The following is a 17,352-nucleotide window of genomic DNA, read 5'->3' as shown; positions in this document are numbered from 1 at the left end:
GCGGGGCGGTGCCGCGGAGGGGCGGGGCTGCGCTGCGGCGGGAAGCGCGGGCAGGGCCGCGGACCCGCAGTCCCTCGTTGGCCGCCATGACGGGCGCGGCGGCGGGCGGGCAGTGCGGCGGTCTCCTCGACTACAAGACGGCGAAGTTCGCGCTGACGAGGAACCGGCGGGTCGGGCTGTTGCACCGCCTGCTCCAGCTCGGTGTGCTGGGCTACATGCTCGGGTAGGGCGGTCCCCTCCCGCCGCGGCGAGCTGGCCGCCCCCGGGGCCTGGCCCTCCCGGAGGTGGCGGGGCGGGCCGGGGGTCCCCTCAGCGCGCCTCGCCCCCCTGCCCCTCTGCAGGTGGGTGCTGCTGGTGCGGAAGGGCTACCAGGACACCGACCCTGCCCCCCGCGCCGTCGTCGTCACCAAGCTGAAGGGGGCGGCGGTCGCCGAGGTGGGGGGCGCGGGCCGGCGGCTGTGGGACGCGGCGGACTACGCCCGGCCCCCTCAGGTACGGCCGGGCCCCCGCGCTGTGGGCGCTTCAGCCGCCCCGGGGGAGGGAGGTGGTTGGCAAAAGCTGTGGTAAAATCCTTTGGGGAAAGAAAGGCAAGGTTAACATCGTGAATTACAAAGCCATAAAAAGAAAATGTGTTGTTTGCTCTGCTGCTGAGGAATATGGCGGTGTAAATCCCCTGCTGAATGTGCCTTCTTGCTTCCTAGGGAGAAAATGTGCTTTTTCTGGTGACCAATTTCATTGCCACAGCAAAGCAAGCCCAGGGCACCTGTCCCGAGGTGAGTGAGCTGCGCTGTTCCTTAGCCCAGCGCTGTGGTGGGGTTAGATTTGTAAAGCCAGTCAGTGCTGCTGCTCTGTGGCTCTGCAGGGACTTGGAAAAACCCAGTGCAAGACCAGACAGAAAGGAAAAATTGATTTTTATTCCAAACAAAACTGATTCCCCTCATTCTCATTGCTCCATAGAAACTGATTCCCCTCATTCTCATTGCTTTGTAGATCTTACTCGCTCATTTGCACTTGCTCTGTCGTACCTGCATGAACCAAGACATGTATCCAGGTAGTCTGGCCAGAATCACTTGTGGTGACCAGAAGGATAAGGGACACTGTCTGTTGGGGTCTCGCCAGCTTTCTGGGCTTCTTGAGGGGTGGTGACACTGTATGATCTTTACAGGCTTTCTGCTGTCTTTGGACAGGGGCCGCTTCGGGGAGGCTGAGCTGTGATGCCCCATTGCTATTCCATTTCTGCACTGCGGCTGGCATCGGCACTGCCATCCCCAGCTAATATCTCCATTACCTCTGTTCCTTCTTGAGTCTCACACATATTCTTGGTTTCTTGACTTGCTGCTCCATTATCTTACCTCTGTTCTGCCGTTTTTCCTGATACTTTTACACATGCTCCATGGATACCTGTGTCATGTTTCCTTTATAACTCTCTGCTGCAGGACTAGTATCCTCTCCATCTTAGTGTCCTATTTTTAGGAGGAATGGAGCACAAGGTCTAGGTGGTTTCCCAGTCAGCCAACACTTAGTGCTATATGTTGTCTGGGAGAAATCTTCCTTTTAAGGCTGGATGCAGGCCAGCTGCTAAAATGAACTCTCTCAAGCTGGACTCTGCTTGGCAGGCAGGAGCAAATGTCTTTTAAGCTAAGCCACTGCTGGCACCTTGTGCCTGAGGCAAGCACTGTTTGTCCTAATGGTCCCTTCGGCTTTTGCTGTGGCCTGCTGTGCTGTGCCCAGCCTGGTCCTGCCTCCCAGCTAGCCCTGGGCTGCAGGCTGCTGGGCTGGGCTGCTCTCCAAACGCAGCCCACAGAAGAGGAGGAGCAACCCTGGGTTTGAGTCAGGGAAAATGGTACTAATGATCCCTCTTTAAAATATTGAGAACTCCTAAAGTACTGACAGCTGCAGGAATGTCCCCAGGGGAAGACATGTGCAGTAGAGCATTTCAGGGCTCTCTCTTGGAGACAGTCACGGGAATCTCTGGATGCTTATTTTTGCAGTGTGCAAGCCAAGGATACAGAGAGAGCTGAGCATTTCGTCCCATTACAATGCTGTGGTGCATCTGGGCGCCTGTCACAGCCTTCGCTCTGTGCTGCTCTTCGGTAGTTACTTGGTTCCTGGTTTTGGGGCTGTAGCTGACATTCATGTTTGGAAAGCTTTGAAGATTTAGCAGTGACAGGTTTTGACTTTGCAGGATTCTTGATTACCGAAGTATTCTGTGCTGGCAGACCAGGGAAAAGCCTGGCTGGGGCCAGCAGCAGCACCCAAACACAGGATGGGTTGTTTTAGCAGCTGATGTCTGTGTTGAGCTCAGATATGTGGCTGAGCTGTGACTTATCTCTTAGGGAGACGTTTCGGTGTTGATCTCACATACTTTGAGTGGTTGGAAACCCTCTGCCTCTAGCTGCAAGGTGCTCTGAAGGTTAATGAAGATGATCAAAATAGACTTAAAGCCAGAAGACGTTAGTCAGGCAGTGTATCCACTCTGTCCAGATACAAGCTCTGGGGCTAAGGGACAGTTCACTTAAATTATGGTTTTTAGCACATCCAGCTGTGCTCAGCTCATGCAGGTCCAGATGCTGCTGATGGATGTGCCCGTGAGCAGCACTGGTCCCAGCCCCAAGCAGCACAGGACTGTGTCCTAAGGTGATGAGGGGGGTGTTAGATTTTGGAAGAAGCCTCATCCTTCTTTGCTCACATGTGATGCTACTGGTGGTTAGCTCTCCGAGAAGGTTCACTTTGTTCCTGGGCCTTGGTATGTGGCTTTATAGCTGTCGAGGGCTGGGAATCAGCAATTTTTTCTAATAAGATTAAGAATAAAGTCATTCTCTACCTACACATTTGTGACTACAGAAAGTAAATATAAACCTTTCAGCCCTGAGGTTCCTAGTGCTTATGCACAGATCTCTGCTGTCAACACAAGCACCTCTTTGCTGCCTCTGTCCGAAATCACCCTTGTCCCAGGAACACAAATGCTATGAACTCTGAGCAGCATCTGAGCTCTGCTGTGAGCACCTTGGGGGATGTCTTCTAAAAATGTGTAGTAATTCACCTGCTTGTCAAGAAACCTATTCTAAATGCTGGTGTACTCATATTCCTGTCCCATCCCAAACCTGCAGTTCTTGGGTAGGTTCCTAGAAAAATTTGGTACTCCTAATTTTCCCAGGCTTTTAGACCCTTACACAAGCAAGATGCAGCAGTGGTTTAGAGAGCTTTAGGAGGACAGATCCAGGGGCCCACGAGGGCTTTTAACTGCGTCTAGATCTCTTTGCTTCTCTCTCAATGCACTTGTGGCACGTGTAACCTGGTTTGGATCATGCCTGTGGAGAACGCCAGCACCGACAGATTGTTCGAGGCTCACTTCTGTTAAAAGGTGGTGGGGGAGGTTGAAACCTTCTTGGCCAGGTTTTAGGTTTTCAGTAACACCATCACAGACTTCAGTACCTGAATTTCTTCCAAGCTTTGCAGCTTGCATGCCCTGAAGACCCAGAAGTGTCTGTCTGCCAAGTGGCACTTGTCATGTGTCTTACTACCTGGACTTGGGAAGGGACTCATACACTCATCTGCAAATATCTGTTGTCTGGGTCCTTCTGGAGGCTGAATCCTTGGCATCTGATTTGGATCCAGGATGACAAAGTGCTCTCGTTAGTGCTTATTACGGCATTGCAGGTGGGTGCTGCATGCTATGAAGGGGCCATCAGTGGAGGTGAGGGGCATGAATCTAGTAGCCACCCTTCTCAAGCAGTTGGGCAGGACTCCCTCGTCCCTCTGGTAGTCATGTGGGCTCGCCCTTAGATACCCCACCTTGCTCCCAGGCCACCTCCTCCCTGGCTCATCCGGCCTGATGTTTGCTGTGAATCACACGTTCATGTGCACACCTGTACTCACAGCAGCTGGCACCCAGGCACATGGGCCCCTGTGACAGCCTGTGGTTCCTCTCAGCTGCTGGCACTCAGACACCCATAGACACAACGTGCATACAGAATAGAGCCCATCGCCTAGGAAAATAGTTGGAAAATCAAGTTTAGTTCAAAGACAAGACAGACTGTGCTGATGGGGCACAGGGCATGGATGGACCACCATACTGACCAGCCAGCTCTGTACATGCAATCAGTCCTTTGCATCCTTTTATCCCTCTATTTTCCAATGTTTGTTTGTTCCTGGATCACCTAGATCCCTCCTTTTCCATGCCTTTTCTTCCTCCCCTAAACATCCCATCAGCTAAATGTCCTGTGCAATCCCAAAATGCTCTTCTCCTGCATCCCATAATGATTCCCATACCCCTAGGCAGTGACCCTCCCACCCAGCCCAAAGTTGCTTCAGAGAGCTGCTCCTCTTGGCTCATTATGGTGGGTTTCACACCTGGAACAAGGGGCTGAGGCTGTCCTGGGACAGCCCTGGCAGGGCCTGGACAGACCCCCCTTCTTCTGACTCCATAACTGGGGTTTCCCCACAGGCCTTTGGGCCTCTGTGCCCCACTGGGCTTGGGGAGGTGGGTTTCTGACAGGCTGGTGACTCCTGCTATGGCCTGGGGGAGGGTGTTACTTGTATTCCCCCCACCTCCTATCGTCTCTCTGTGTTTGAATAGGAGCTTTTTGCTGCTCCTGGCAATCGGGTGGGTCCAGAGTGAGGGTGAAGCTTTCTGTGTCTCTTCTAAAACTTGTTATGCTGTATTTAGGGTCTCTTCAGCTCTTCCCCAGGGGAATTGTGGTGGTGCTTTACAAGGTGCTTAATGGGCTCTGCCATTAAGGCCCTCTTGAACCCAGCTGTGCTTGTTCCCAGTCCTAACTTAACTAGCTCCTGAGGCTTCCTCTGCCTCTGAGGCAGACAAGGCAAGCGCCCCAGAGAGTGTGGAGACAGGCGGGAAGGATTGTCCCTCGGAGATGCCTCTCTCCTTGCTGGTTGGAGGCTGCAGAGGTTCTGGACATGGTGGATGTCTTCTGTAAGCATTTGGGACGTGCCTGGAGAAACAGGAGCAGCAGCACAGAGACATGGGTGAGTGACCGTGCGGCCTCAGGCGGCTGTGCAGCGCAGTAACAGCACTTCTCTCTGTCTCTCTCAGAGCCCCTCTGTTCTCGATGCAATGTGCGTAGAAGATGCAGACTGTCCCATGGGAAACCCAGTGGTTCGTGGCAATGGTACTGGGTGCTTTGCTAAAAAACATAAAATCATTTAATTCCTCATGTTTGGTAGCAAACATATGCACAAAGGTGCCTGATTGCCCGAGTTCGGTGCTTTTTTTAAGTGTGCACGGAAGTGCTCTCAAGCCATTTATTCTTGGCAAAACCTGACAGCAACCTGTCAGCCAGACAAGCAGGTGCTGCGGGCATGAGGCACTGTCACAGCAAATACAGGGGTGCTCTGTTTCTGATGTTGGCTGCTGGAATTGAAACTGCTGAGCCATGTGATTGGCAGGTTTTCCTTTTGTAATAAAACCTGGCTTTTATTTCATGCTGATTAATATTAGCAGCCCATGTGAGTTCAGCTGGAAAAGGATATTTCAGCTCTAGGAGGTCGGATGCCAAAGCTTTGTGGGTGGGATTGCCCCAGGTCATTGTGTTCCCACCTGGGGAGTGGGTGGCTTCAGCAGCCATGGGGCAGGAGAGGCAGCGCTGGACAGACGGACGCTGACAGCGGCAAGCAGCTTCTTGTCTTTGTAAAACAGCTCCTGTCGTTTGGCCTCGAGGGAGGGTTTCGGAGGGAAACTGTTTTCCCCACCCAACACTGAAGATGATCCCAGGGTTGTCTTTGTGGTTCAGGTTTTGAGAAGGCCAGAACAAGCCTGTGGCCAGGGCGCTATCCCAGGAGGGGAGCTGCAGAGAAGATGTTTCGAAATGGAATAGTAAATGATATACATTGTCTCATTTCTAGGGATAAAAACTGGGAAATGTGTGATGTTCAATACCACCCATTCCACCTGTGAGATCTATGGCTGGTGTCCTGTGGAAAACAACACCCTGCCTGGGTAAGGCACAGGGTGAGGGGACAGCAGGCGTTGAGAGCTTTGGTTCCTTCTGTCTGTGCTCTGTGTAACCAGGGGCCTGATCATACTTGCCTGGGGGGCAGCCAGGCTCAGGGAGATCTTTGACATTGATCTACTGGTCAGTTAAGTCCAGAGAACTTAATGCAAGAGTATTTCTTGCGACTGTCCATTGTAGCCAAAGTCCCAGGATTGTGGAAGAGACTGCAGAGCAAGGGGAATGGGGACGTGCCTTGGCCACTGTGCAAAATTTGAGTTCGTTGGTGGTTGTTTTTCAGGAAACCTCTTCTGGCTGAGGCGGAGAATTTCACTCTTTTTATAAAAAATACTGTCCACTTCACCAAATTTAACTTCTCCAAGTAAGTATGATGCTCCTCCAGCCAGGCTGTGCGTGCAGCCTAGTCCAGCCTCTGTGCTGAACTTGCCTGCCTAGGGGCTGCACAGCCAAGGCATCCAAGAAGCCATGTGCTGTCCAGGGCGGGTGGTGTCTCGGGCAGTTACAGTTCAGGATGTTGTGTTAAGGAGAACACTGGTCGTTTCAGCAGGACCGGTGTTTGCAGATGTAAGAGGAATGGGATGGGGAGCCCTCAAAGAGGAAGTGGTGTCCGTCTGCCTGTCTAGAGCACCGCAGACAGAGCCGGACAAGGCCAGTCATTCCCAAGGTCTTATTTTACCCCAAATATTTTTGCATTTTAGTCCCTGCAAAATGGTTTCACAGCAGCCCACGCTGCACTGGCCTCCCAGCCCCAGGCATGCTGACTGTGCTGCCTTACTCTGGCAGGAGACGTGGCTTGGGGCAGCTGAACTGCCCTTGCTATCATCCCTAGAGTGCCAGCTCAAGCTGGGTCATTACATCTCACAGCGGTGGGAGCTAGGTGCCAGGGAAGAAAGGAGAAGCACAAAGGCAGAGGTGGAGGAGAGGAGCTAGGAGGGGAAGGACCATGGCAGGTGCTGTAAAGGATGATAACTCCACGTGTGATTCCTCTGGGCCGGTTTCCCTCCACCCTCTCTCCAACTGAGGCTTTAGGAGAGGCAATGACTATCTCCCCCTGAAGCAGGAGCATCGGTCCCGCTCCAGTGGGAGGGTCTCCTTTTCAGTCCTGCAGCAGGGCTCCCTGTCTTCCCACACCCCACTCCACTCGTGACAGTTCCCCCCCTCTCTCCCCTGTCTCAGGTGCAATACTTTGCAAACCAATGACCCCACCTATTTCAAGAGCTGCACATACGATCCATTCTTCAACCCCTCCTGCCCTGTATTCCGTGTCCGTGACATGGTGGAGGCAGCTGGAGAGACCTTTGGAGACCTTGCACTCCTGGTACTTGGTTTTTTTTTTTTTTTTTTAAAGTATGGAAGATGACTCCAAATTCCCCAGGGATGTGGGCAAGGGGTGGGGCACAGGACTGACCCCTGAAATGCTAAGGGAGTGTGTGATCTGTGAACATGTGAACAGTAAAGAACTCGGCAAATCTCTGATCCCGTGCTCCTCCTGGAATAAAATGTGTTTTGCAGGGGGGGAGCATCGGAGTTCGCATCGACTGGGACTGCGACCTGGATCACCCCGCTGCCCAGTGCCAGCCGCAGTACTCCTTCAGCCTGCAGGACAGGAGGTACAATTTTAGGTGAGGATGCTGGGACAGTGGCCACACGGGCCTGTGGATTGAGCACATGGCAGTTATTTGAGATCTCAGTTTTCCTGATTGATGCTCTGAAAGAAGCAGCAGGGACAATGGGATGTGGTAACTCGGCGCAGGGTCTGTCAGTACCAGGGTGCCATGGTAGTTCCTGCACCTTGTAGCTCTGCTCTGTTTGGAGCTGTGCTAGGCATTACCTGCCTAAGGGCAGGGACATGTGGCTGTCCACGTCTGTGCTGACCCTGAACTGGAGCTGCGTGCTCCTAGTGACCCTGGGCTGGGTGCTGGGCGGACGCTGATGCCCCGCTGCTGATGCCGAGCTAGTGAGTCATGGCAGCATGTGCTTCGCCCACATCCTAGCCCACTGGAGGACACAAGGTGTGCACAGGTGCATGGTAGCCCCAGCAATCATAGGGCACTGGCAGCCCTCTTCCCTCACTGCGGGCGCAGAGCTGCCATGGCTTTCTAAACCGCATCCAATGTCTCCTGCAGAACTGCCTCCTACTACTGGGACTCCCAGCGACAGCTCTACCGGAACCTGCTGAAGCTCTATGGCATCCGCTTCGACATCTCCGTGCATGGCCAGGTACTGTCTCCTCTGCAGACCCCACATACGCAGTCCTGGCGGCCTTGTCACCAGGGCTGACTCCTCGCACTGCTCCCTGCTGCTCTCTCTTGCAGCCAGCCCCATGGCTTCCTGCTGCTGGCGTTGCTTTTCTCCACCATGGTGAGCTCTTCACCTCTTTCCAGAGTTTCCCAAGCAAAGCAGGAAAAAATGGTCTCTTCCATTGGAAGAGAAACACCTTGGTAATGCCCTGAGCAGGGAGGCTTCCCTTGTTGAGAATTTGACATGGGTGTTGTGAAGTGCTGGGCCCTGTAGGCAAGGTGAGCTTTTCTGGGCAGAAGGGCTGTCGGCATCTCTGAGGGTCCCATGGTGGGAGCACCCTGGCAAAGATCAACCTGAACTTTTCTGAACCTGGGCAATTAATCCCTTCTTGATTAATTGTACCCTCGGGGAGAAAAGGCATGGGCATGATCATGGCTGATGCTACTCTGTGCAGCATCACTGACAAACTCAATACTCAACTGTGCAAGATGGAGCCTGTGCTGAGAGGACTTGCCACCCTGAGAGATGTCCACAGCTGGTCTGTCATGCTTAGCAGTGGCCTTTTCACCTGAAGAGGGTGAAGCACACAGTACAGGACAGGGTGCACCACTTCTGGGTAGAGAGACAAGGTCCAGGAGGTGTGGAGCAGGAGAGAATAGCCAGGAGAGAGACAGGAACCTGAAAATCTTTCCTCAGAGATACTAGACTCATTTGAGCAGAGGGACACATCACATCAGGGCCGTGTTTGCTAGGATGTAGTTCAGTGGGTGGCAGCTGCTGGGGTCCTGCAGCAAGAGGGAGGCTCCTGCTGTGCCTGCAGGAGCAGGTGGGTCACAGTAACCTCTGCTGCCACCGAGTCACAAGCTGCCTCAATCCCTTCTTTGACAGCCAAAGGGGTTTTGAGTCAAGGCAATAGTAGTCGGGTTCCCACAGCTGGGCATGAAGAAATGACCCCAGTTTCCTCCAGCACCTCCCTGGCTTTAAGCACGCTGCTCAGCAGGGCTTGTCCCACAGCCCTCTCACTGCTCTCCACCCACTGTCTTCCCCCTCCACCCACTGTTTCTTACCAGGCTGGGAAGTTCAGCATAATTCCTGCTGCCGTGAGCTTCGGCACCGGCATTGCATTCTTTGGTGCCGTGAGTACTCCAGATACACTCTTTTCTTCTGATCCATGGGTTGGGATTTGCCACTCATCTGTTGTTTCCCCTGCCTGCCTGGGTGCAAGGCTTCCTGGGTGCCTGCCAGCCTGAGAGGAGAGATTGTCTGGCAGCGTGTGAGCTCCCATTTTCCTGTTTGTGATCCTTAGCAGTAATGACATTGCTGAATCAAGGATCCTCAGCACTGCCAGGGGCACATCTCATGGAGGCTGGGTGTTTGTGTTGACCCTGGGAAGGCGCATCAGAGGGGCATTGCTGGCTGGTCTGCTCCAGCTGTCTCAGCCAGCAGGAGAGAGCACGTCCTCTCTGTCTTTCTCCCCTGACTCTAAAGGGAGCCAGTGTCCAGCTCCAGTGCAGACACGGCATTGCGGTCATCGAGATGAGGCAGCCCCTTGTAGAGCACCTCTGTGGCTCTCCCCTTTCAGCAGAGTAATGAGGAGCCTGGGCTCCCCGACCTGCCCCCTCTTTCCTCCTGGACGTGCTCATCCCAGTCCCTTACGTGGCTGTGACGGCGGCTCTGTGCTGGACCAGCCCTCACCCCGCGTCCGTGCATTGCAGCCCAGATGATCACATCTAACCTCCTGTGCGGCTAATGGGAGCAGGTTGGGTCAAAGAGGACCTGGTGGAGCTGCTTGGGTGGCCTGTGTTGGAGGCAGGTCAGGCTTGCTGCCCCCAACACTGGCCAGGTGCTGCCCTGCTGTGTTTGTCTGTCTCCAGGCCACGGTGGTCTGTGACCTGGTTCTGCTCTACCTGGATGCGAAAGCTGACTTCTATTGGAAGGAGAAGTTTGAGGAGGTAAGGATGGGGTCACTTTGGAGAGATGAGGTTGGAATGAAGTTTTGCAAGCGGATTTAATTATTTTTCTGCCCCTTGGTTAAAACTCAATTCACACGATGTGGGAAAACCCCGGTGGAGCAGTTCTTAGTCTTCGATTCTTGGGCTTGGTGGCTGGTCTGAACTGAACCTGACAGAGGTTAAACTCTTCCAAGTTTGATGACAACAGGCACTGGCCAGAGTGGAAGAGAGGGACGCAGCTGGTGCCCGGACTGCAGGGAAAGCTGTACCATGACCTCAACTACTGTTAAGACAGCAAGGAGTCCCCAAGGGGACCTTACCATAGAAACCTGACCCAGCTCCACATTTGTTCACCCTCTTCCAAACTGAATTTGGCTGAACTCCGTGTGGAGACAGGGCAGCTCTTCAGAGTGCGCCGTGGCGCTGTGTCGGTGCTGACACTGTGGTTCAGTGACAGGCTGTCTCGCTGTGTGTGATTCCCGCGTTGGCACTGCCCAGCCCTGGTGAATCAGGGAGTCGCAGGGTGTGGGCTGGGAGGCCCCCGCAGAGCAGGAGAGCTGCCAGCCCTAGCTCGAGTCATCTTCGGCTTTGTCTGGCCAAGTCTTAGAAATCTCTGAGGACAGAGATCCCCCAGCTCCCGGTGAACTGCCCCAGGGCTGCACCATCCTACTGGGGGAAAAAAAGTTGTTCCTAATGCCTGATCTCAAATCATGAGTGGGGGTCTCAAACAATGAATCTGGTTGCATGGCACTGAGCAGAGCAGCACAGGACCACCTGCCTGGGCTGTCCCCTTGTCTCTAGTATAGCAAGATGACCCTGTTCATTTTGCAGGCAAAACCCCCTAAAGGTAAGGCCGAGGCTGCAGCTTAGGGACATCGGGAATGCTCTGCCACAAGCACCCTTCACTCCGGAGCAACCTTCAGGTAGATGTCATGGGGGCATGGCTGCAGCCCAGGTGGAGGTGGTCTGGTTCTCCTGGCCCAAGTGTGCGCTGCTGGGGTTAGGGTCTGCCTTTCCTGGAGAAGCATTTGCATCAGCAGAAGTTCTTGGCTCCTGGAGCACAAAGCAGCTCCCAGCAGCTCCATGTGCAGCTCCCAGCACTGACCGGCCGGTGACTGAGCAGAGCCATGCTGCGGAGCTGCTGCGGGAACTAGAGCTTGCTGGGAAGTGGCTGGCCAATGCTCAGCACAAGAGGCTTAAAGCACTTTGCGCTTCTTCACGTTCCAGATGGCCGTGGGCCTTGATTTCCCGTGAAAAACAGGGATGCAATGAAATAAAGCTGTTCAGAAAGCAGGAGGTGGCTCTGTTCTGTCTCTAGCCCTGGGGGTGGCTGTGAAGGTTTTGTGGTGCCAGTCTTGCACCTTGCAGCACTCCGCATGCTTCCAGCTGGGATGGCTTCACATGAGCTGCCCAGATCCTTGGGAGCTCCCCAGGGAGTAGCAGGGCTGCCCCCCCGCCCCACTTTGGCTATGCTCAGGGAGGGTTTAAGAGCTGAGCTTAAGGCGGCAGCCCTGGGCTGGTACTTGCTTCCTGGGGGGTGCAGTGGCTCCTCTGCCCCCTGTTCCTGCCTCCTGCCAGGGCTGATGCTCAGCGAGGACAAGCACAGCCCTGGGCTCAGTCTGGGCAGTTTGGAGATGCTGAACCCTGCACTCCCACCTGCCCCGGGCTGTGTCAGCCAGGTGCAGGGCAGGGACCGTCCAGGTCCATGCCCATGGAGTGCTCCAGGAACCCCACAAGCCACCCAGCTCAAAAACAGTGTGTGGAGGCGCAGTGGGGGTCTGAGCACCGTTTAATGCTCCGTGTCAGGACTGACTGTGTGAGATGGAGGGGTCCCGCAACATCACCCCTCCTCAGCTGCCTGCACCCCTGTGCCCCCCTGCCCCAGCCGTCCCCTGCCACCCTCCTTGAACTGCCGCAGGTGGAACTGTGCCGCCAGCTGCTTGGTCATGGTCTTCAGCGCAAGGAAGGCAGCCACGATTTCGGCGATGAGGAAGGCCAGGAAAAGGCTGTGCACGGCCATCTCCAGTGGCAGGTGGATGACGTGGCTGTCTGTCAGCAGGAAGAGCAGGAGGGGGAGCTGGATCAGGAAGGAGAGGAGGAGGAACCCGGCCAGCTCGGGCACCTGTGGGAGCAGAGGCTGCTGAGATGGGGCGCAGAGGCCATTGGTGGCGTGGGGGGACCCTCTCTGCCCCAGGAGCTCCCTGCATCGGCCACCAATGGCCTGGTTACTGGGGACATCCCTGCCACACAGAGCTGTGCCTGGATGCAGTTGGATGCGGTCAAGCCCAGTGCTGGAGCGTCACACCCACAGCAGGAGGGGTACAGCAGGAGAGCGAGTGGGTCCCCTTTGTCCCCTGCTTCCAGGTCCTGCCTGCGCCTGCAGTTCCCTCCCAGGACAGCTCCAGGCAGGACTCCAGGAGGAAGGGGCACTCAGGTCCTGGGCACCCAGCATAGCCACCACTCCCCCAGCAGGGACGTCCCTCACCAAGGACATCCCTCACCAAGCACAGGGGACTTGTGGCCAGGGCAGAGAGACGGCGCTTACCTTCTCCTGCAGGTTCCCCACATAGCCCAGGTAGAGGCGGCAGCCCTCAGCCAGCGAGAGGATGAGGAAGGCAGCAACCAGCAGGAACTGGTAGTGCTGAGGCAGCAGGTGGTACTGTAACGGGGGCACAGCCTTGTCCCAGCCAGCCCTGTGCCCAGCTCTCCATGCCCAGTTTCCCATCCCCTGTGCTCCATGCCCACCTCCCCACGCCCAGCTCCCTGTGCTCTGCCAGCTCCCACCCGTGCTGGTGCCCAGCCCTGCCCACTCTGCCCTCCCAGTTTAACCTTCCCTGCCTGGAAAGTTCAGTAGTTCTCATGATCTCCATTTCTGGGAGCTGGAGGCGAGCCATCTTGTCTTGAGGGGGACAGGGTATTTTACTCCTGTGTGTGGGGACCCATTAATTTTGAAGAGGCTCCTCTCTCCCCTGCTCAATGTGGCTCCCGTGTGCCCAGGGAGGTTGGGCAGGAGCAGGCTCACCCCCCGCCACGTGCCCCATGGGACAGTACCTTCAGCTGCAGCATCATCCCCTCAGCCAGGCACCAGACCGGGAAGTAGTAGACGTTGAAGTACAGCATCATCTGGAGGGGCAGGCTGGCCAGCACCTCGTGGGCTAGGCAGGGCAGGCAGGGGTGGGCAGGGCTGCCCAGCCCCCCCAGGGTCTCGCTGCCCAGAGGGGGCCCCAGCCTCGCAGCTCACGGAGAGCGATGGCCCCTGCCATGCCTGGGGGGATGGCTGGGTAGCAAGAATGGCTGTTTGCAGCAAATGCACTTATTTTTGCTCCCCCTCATCAATGGGTGAGTGGGTGCATGGACCCTTCGGGTGTTCCCAGCTCAGAGGCACCCGGGTGCTTTGGTGATCTGCTGAGCAGGCTCACGAGGTTGAAGCAACAGCAAAACCGCTCCCCCAACCCCTCTGCTGCTGAGCCTTGCTGCCCGTACCTGGGTGGTAGGTGTGGGCAGTGCCGCTGTCCCGTGTCTTGTTGTTGAGGAAGAGGGAGCCGCTGAATGCTGCCAAGCCCCAGCGGAGGTTGGGGGGCAGAGGGGTGTGCGCAGCCATGGCCGGCGCCCGAGCCCCACTCGCTCATCCCAGCCCGGCTCAGCTGGGATTAGCCAGAAGGTAATTAACAGGATGACAGGTCAGGCTAATGCGTGGGGCCACCTGGCCATTGGCTCCCCAGGGACAGGGCTGCTGAGCTGGGAGGAGGATGTGGGGAAGGAAAATTCCCCCCCTGGGACACCAAGCCCACGCAGGAGCCACAAGGATACACAGAGGGTCTCCCCTCTGCAGCAGCTTGTGGGGGTGAGCAGCAGGTTGTACCCATCACCATGACGAGGATATGGTGGTGTCCCCAACCTGTGCACCCCATGGGCACAGCCTCTGCTCTGCCGCACCCTCTCCCAGCTGGGTTGTATCAATGTAATTACGGCTGAATTATGACTCCCTGACAGATGTGGATGCCCAGGGAGGGGATGGTGCTCTTTGCCAGAAACGCTTCTTCAAAGCCTATGGACTCACAGGCCATTTTACTCATCACTGTGAGCTTCCCTGCTAACAGGCCACCCCCGTGGGTCTCCATTCTGCTCAGCATCCCCAAGCCCCATCCAGGCTCGGGGGTCCTGGGGAAGGCAGTGGAGGATGGTGTGTGCGAGAGGGTGGCTGAGCTGGAGGTGAATGGCAGGGAAAGGGGATGGTGCTTTCGGGCCTTCATGGTTAGTCCTACCCAACAGGCATGGTCTCATCTCATGATCTTCAGCCTCCAACCAATCCCAGAAGGTGCATCAGGGCACCTGCTGCAAATATTGGGAGAGAGTATTGTAAATGTGGTCCTTAAGGGATAAGCACTGGCAAGGGACATGAGAAACCAAATAAAAAGAGGATTCTTCTGCTTGATAAAGCCAAAATGAAGCTGCAGAGCTCATTGCCATGTGCTGCCAAAAAAAACACCTGGGGCTGAAAGTGTGGTTAGACCAATGCGTGACTGGCTGAAGCCCATCAAGGGCTTCCATGCACAAGGACCCAGTCTCTCAAGGCAGGTCCATCCTGTGAGCACAGCCCAAGGTGCATGGGTGCATGCCCTTTCTCCAGCTCTCCTGAGCAGCTGTGACACCACAGCATGGCCCCACGGCCCAGCTGAGGGCAGCCACTCCCCTGTCCTTACATTACTGGTAAAAAAAACCCCAAACTTATGCAAAGTGGATTTCACAGAAAATCTAACCAAGTGTGGAAAAAATACGCCCTGCTGTAAGTATTGGCCTGTTATTAGATAAGGACACTGAGCTAAGGGAGGGCAATGGATGAGCAGAAAGGCCCATGAGGTCCTTCTAATCTATTTGGCCATGCCCAGACAAGACATCTGAAGATGCCACTGGTGAGAAGACAGTCTCCACTGCATCAGGGAGGGTGTTTAACCACAGCCTGTAACACTGAACACTTCCCAGCCTCAGAAGTGACACTAGGAAGACTTGCCTGGAGATGGTTGGCCACCACCATTCAGCTCGGACCAACTCTAGCCGAGACAAGGGCAGCCAGCCCGTGGGACAGGGGGACAAGCGTACCACTGCGGGAAAGGAAGAAGGCGAAGCTATATGTGTTGCCACAACCTCCCTGGGGGCTGTAAGAAGGAGCAAAGCGAGGAGTAAATGCCAGTGCATGAGTAAACACCACCCAAGCAACGTGCAAGGTGAAAAAGCAAGGGCAGAGATGGACGGACAAAGGGTGAGGCCATACTTAATGTCTGGGAAACCACCTCGTGAGGAGCAGTGATTTTTTAAACGAAGGCTTAGGGCACAAGGGAACTAAAAGTAAATCTGTCATCTGGTGCAATGCCACGAGATGCCTAGAGGGGTTCTCGGGTGCGCAGGAAGGGAAGGTGGGCTGTGCCCAACACGTGGCTCCCTGGGTCCTGCCAGCACATGGGGAGAGATGCAGGCAGGGCGACAGGCAAAGCCCAGCACCTGAGGAGCAGGAGCTGGTGGAGATCTTAGGGTCTGGGGGCATTACGTCTGTGTTGGCAACCCAGGTAAGCAACCTAGAAGATACTTGGGCAATCTGGTGAAGCTAAATGTGATGGGGCAATGCAGCTGGGGAACACTAACAAGCTCCATGTGCCCCAGCTGGGTTTAGCTAATGGTGTTCATTCCTGATGGGAGCAGGCAGTTTCTTAAGAATATCTGGAAACTTTCTGTCCTGGCATGGGAGGTTGCAAGATGTGCCTGGAGAGGTGTCAGAGGAGACAACCCAGCCTTGCCCAGCTCCAGGACATGGTCACCACTGGTAAGCATTTGCTAAGGCGCTGGATGAGGGGTCCCGGGTCCAACACCATCCCACACTGGTGCGGAAGAGCAATGCCCACAAGTTGGTGTCAGGATGCCTAGCTATGCTGGCAGCCCTGCCCACGACCCAGCACATGTCCTAAGGAAAGCCCTGGTGGTGACTGGGGTTTCTCGTGTCATGGGGTGATGCTCCCAGTGCCGGCTGAAACAGCTCCTCTGTAAAAAGGGGGAATGGGACTTGTTCCCCACATTGCAGCTGTAAGCTGGAGCAGAAGGTCCTTCCTCAGGCCTTGCATGGTGTTCAGCCCTGTGAACATGGGGGTGATGCCTGCTGTGCACAGCTCACGCCCCACACTGGATGCGGCCCCAGCAGAGGTGAAGGAGTCAAAGGGCATCTTCCTGAAAAACGAAGCACCCTGCCGATCTGCCCAGGAGGACTCCAGAGGATGCCAAGCCTTTGGGTGAGCAGGAAGACGGAGGCCTTGGAAATGCTCAGCCAAGCTGTGCTGGGGGAGCACATGGGGCGCGGGAGCCGCCAGCCTCACCCAGTGTGGACGATGTGCCAGAGAGCCCAGGGGGAAAACCACAGAGCTCTGGAGAGTGCCACCATGTGGTGGCCGGTGTCCCCAGGCACCCCCAGCTGGGTCCCCTGGGGAGCTGCTGAAGCAGAGTCCAACCATCCCACCAGCAAGACAGGGGATGCAAAGCCACATCCCCCGGCGAGTGTGCAGAGCCTGGGCAGCGTGCACAGCCCCAGCCCCTCTGCCAGAGCCCTGCCTGGGGCACCAGGAGCTGAGCAGACCCGGCCACCTCTGCCCTCAGAGAAAGCCCTCACCTGTGCTGCACTGGGGATGGGGACATCGACATTTGCCTTTTGGGACCTAAGATGAGACTTCCAAGTTCACATCCCTTTGTGGATCCAGCAGATGATACATAACAGTTCAAGAAGAGGACTCTGTTCATCGCTGCGTGCTGGAGCATGCATGTCCCTGCCTACCATCCCCTCTGGTCATGCCGCCTGGGAAAAACCTTGCAGTGAAACCAGAAGAGACCAACCGGAGACATAACAGGCAACTGGTGATGTTTCTACCCAGCAAAGATCAGAAATTCTGGAAATAAATACAGATGAGCTGGACACAAGTGGGAAGCCTCCACAGAAGAGGTGCTTGCACCACCCGGCCGACCTGCAGAGGTGACCCAAGGCCTTGGAAGGAATCAGAGGTGATCCAGATCCCAAGAATAGTACTGCTTTAATTCATAGGGGGTGAATCAAATTAAAAATATAAATCCTCTTGCTTTGGGCTCAGGGTAAAACACTGACGGCTGGGGAAGAAACCTCCCCCAGGACAGAGCACCAGAGGCTCTCTAAGGGG

At 55.5% G+C, this 17,352-nt stretch overlaps 2 protein-coding genes across 4 annotated transcripts; one reads left to right on the top strand and one right to left on the bottom strand.

The window, feature by feature from the left end:
- Positions 1-86: 86 nt before the first annotated feature.
- P2RX6 (purinergic receptor P2X 6) lies at positions 87-11,149 on the top strand (the record flags this gene model as incomplete). 3 transcript variants are annotated; one of them, XM_082324680.1, is made up of 12 exons in its annotated part: positions 87-223; positions 342-492; positions 702-773; positions 5,054-5,129; positions 5,863-5,956; positions 6,250-6,330; positions 7,146-7,287; positions 7,482-7,591; positions 8,096-8,189; positions 9,281-9,346; positions 10,085-10,162; positions 10,994-11,149. In XM_082324680.1, 12 exons carry the CDS (start codon positions 87-89, stop codon positions 11,030-11,032), a joined length of 1,140 nt encoding a protein of 379 aa, XP_082180806.1. In that variant the 3' UTR covers positions 11,033-11,149. The 3 variants fall into 3 exon arrangements, with proteins under 3 accessions (XP_082180806.1, XP_082180805.1, XP_082180807.1); XM_082324679.1 differs by having other exon boundaries at positions 10,085-11,131; XM_082324681.1 differs by having other exon boundaries at positions 128-223; positions 7,482-7,579; positions 10,085-11,131.
- Positions 11,150-12,002: 853 nt separating this feature from the next.
- LOC309596512 (transmembrane protein 17B-like) lies at positions 12,003-13,763 on the bottom strand (the record flags this gene model as incomplete). The annotated part of the gene is made up of 4 exons (XM_082324813.1): positions 12,003-12,284; positions 12,708-12,821; positions 13,214-13,317; positions 13,646-13,763. 4 exons carry the CDS (start codon positions 13,761-13,763, stop codon positions 12,003-12,005), a joined length of 618 nt encoding a protein of 205 aa, XP_082180939.1.
- Between the last annotated feature and the right edge of the window lie 3,589 nt (positions 13,764-17,352).

Source organism: Platalea leucorodia, assembly GCF_965183815.1.
Source record: "Platalea leucorodia genome assembly, chromosome: 12".
NCBI lineage: Eukaryota > Metazoa > Chordata > Aves > Pelecaniformes > Threskiornithidae > Platalea > Platalea leucorodia.
This window is presented reverse-complemented; position numbering and strand designations above follow the sequence as displayed.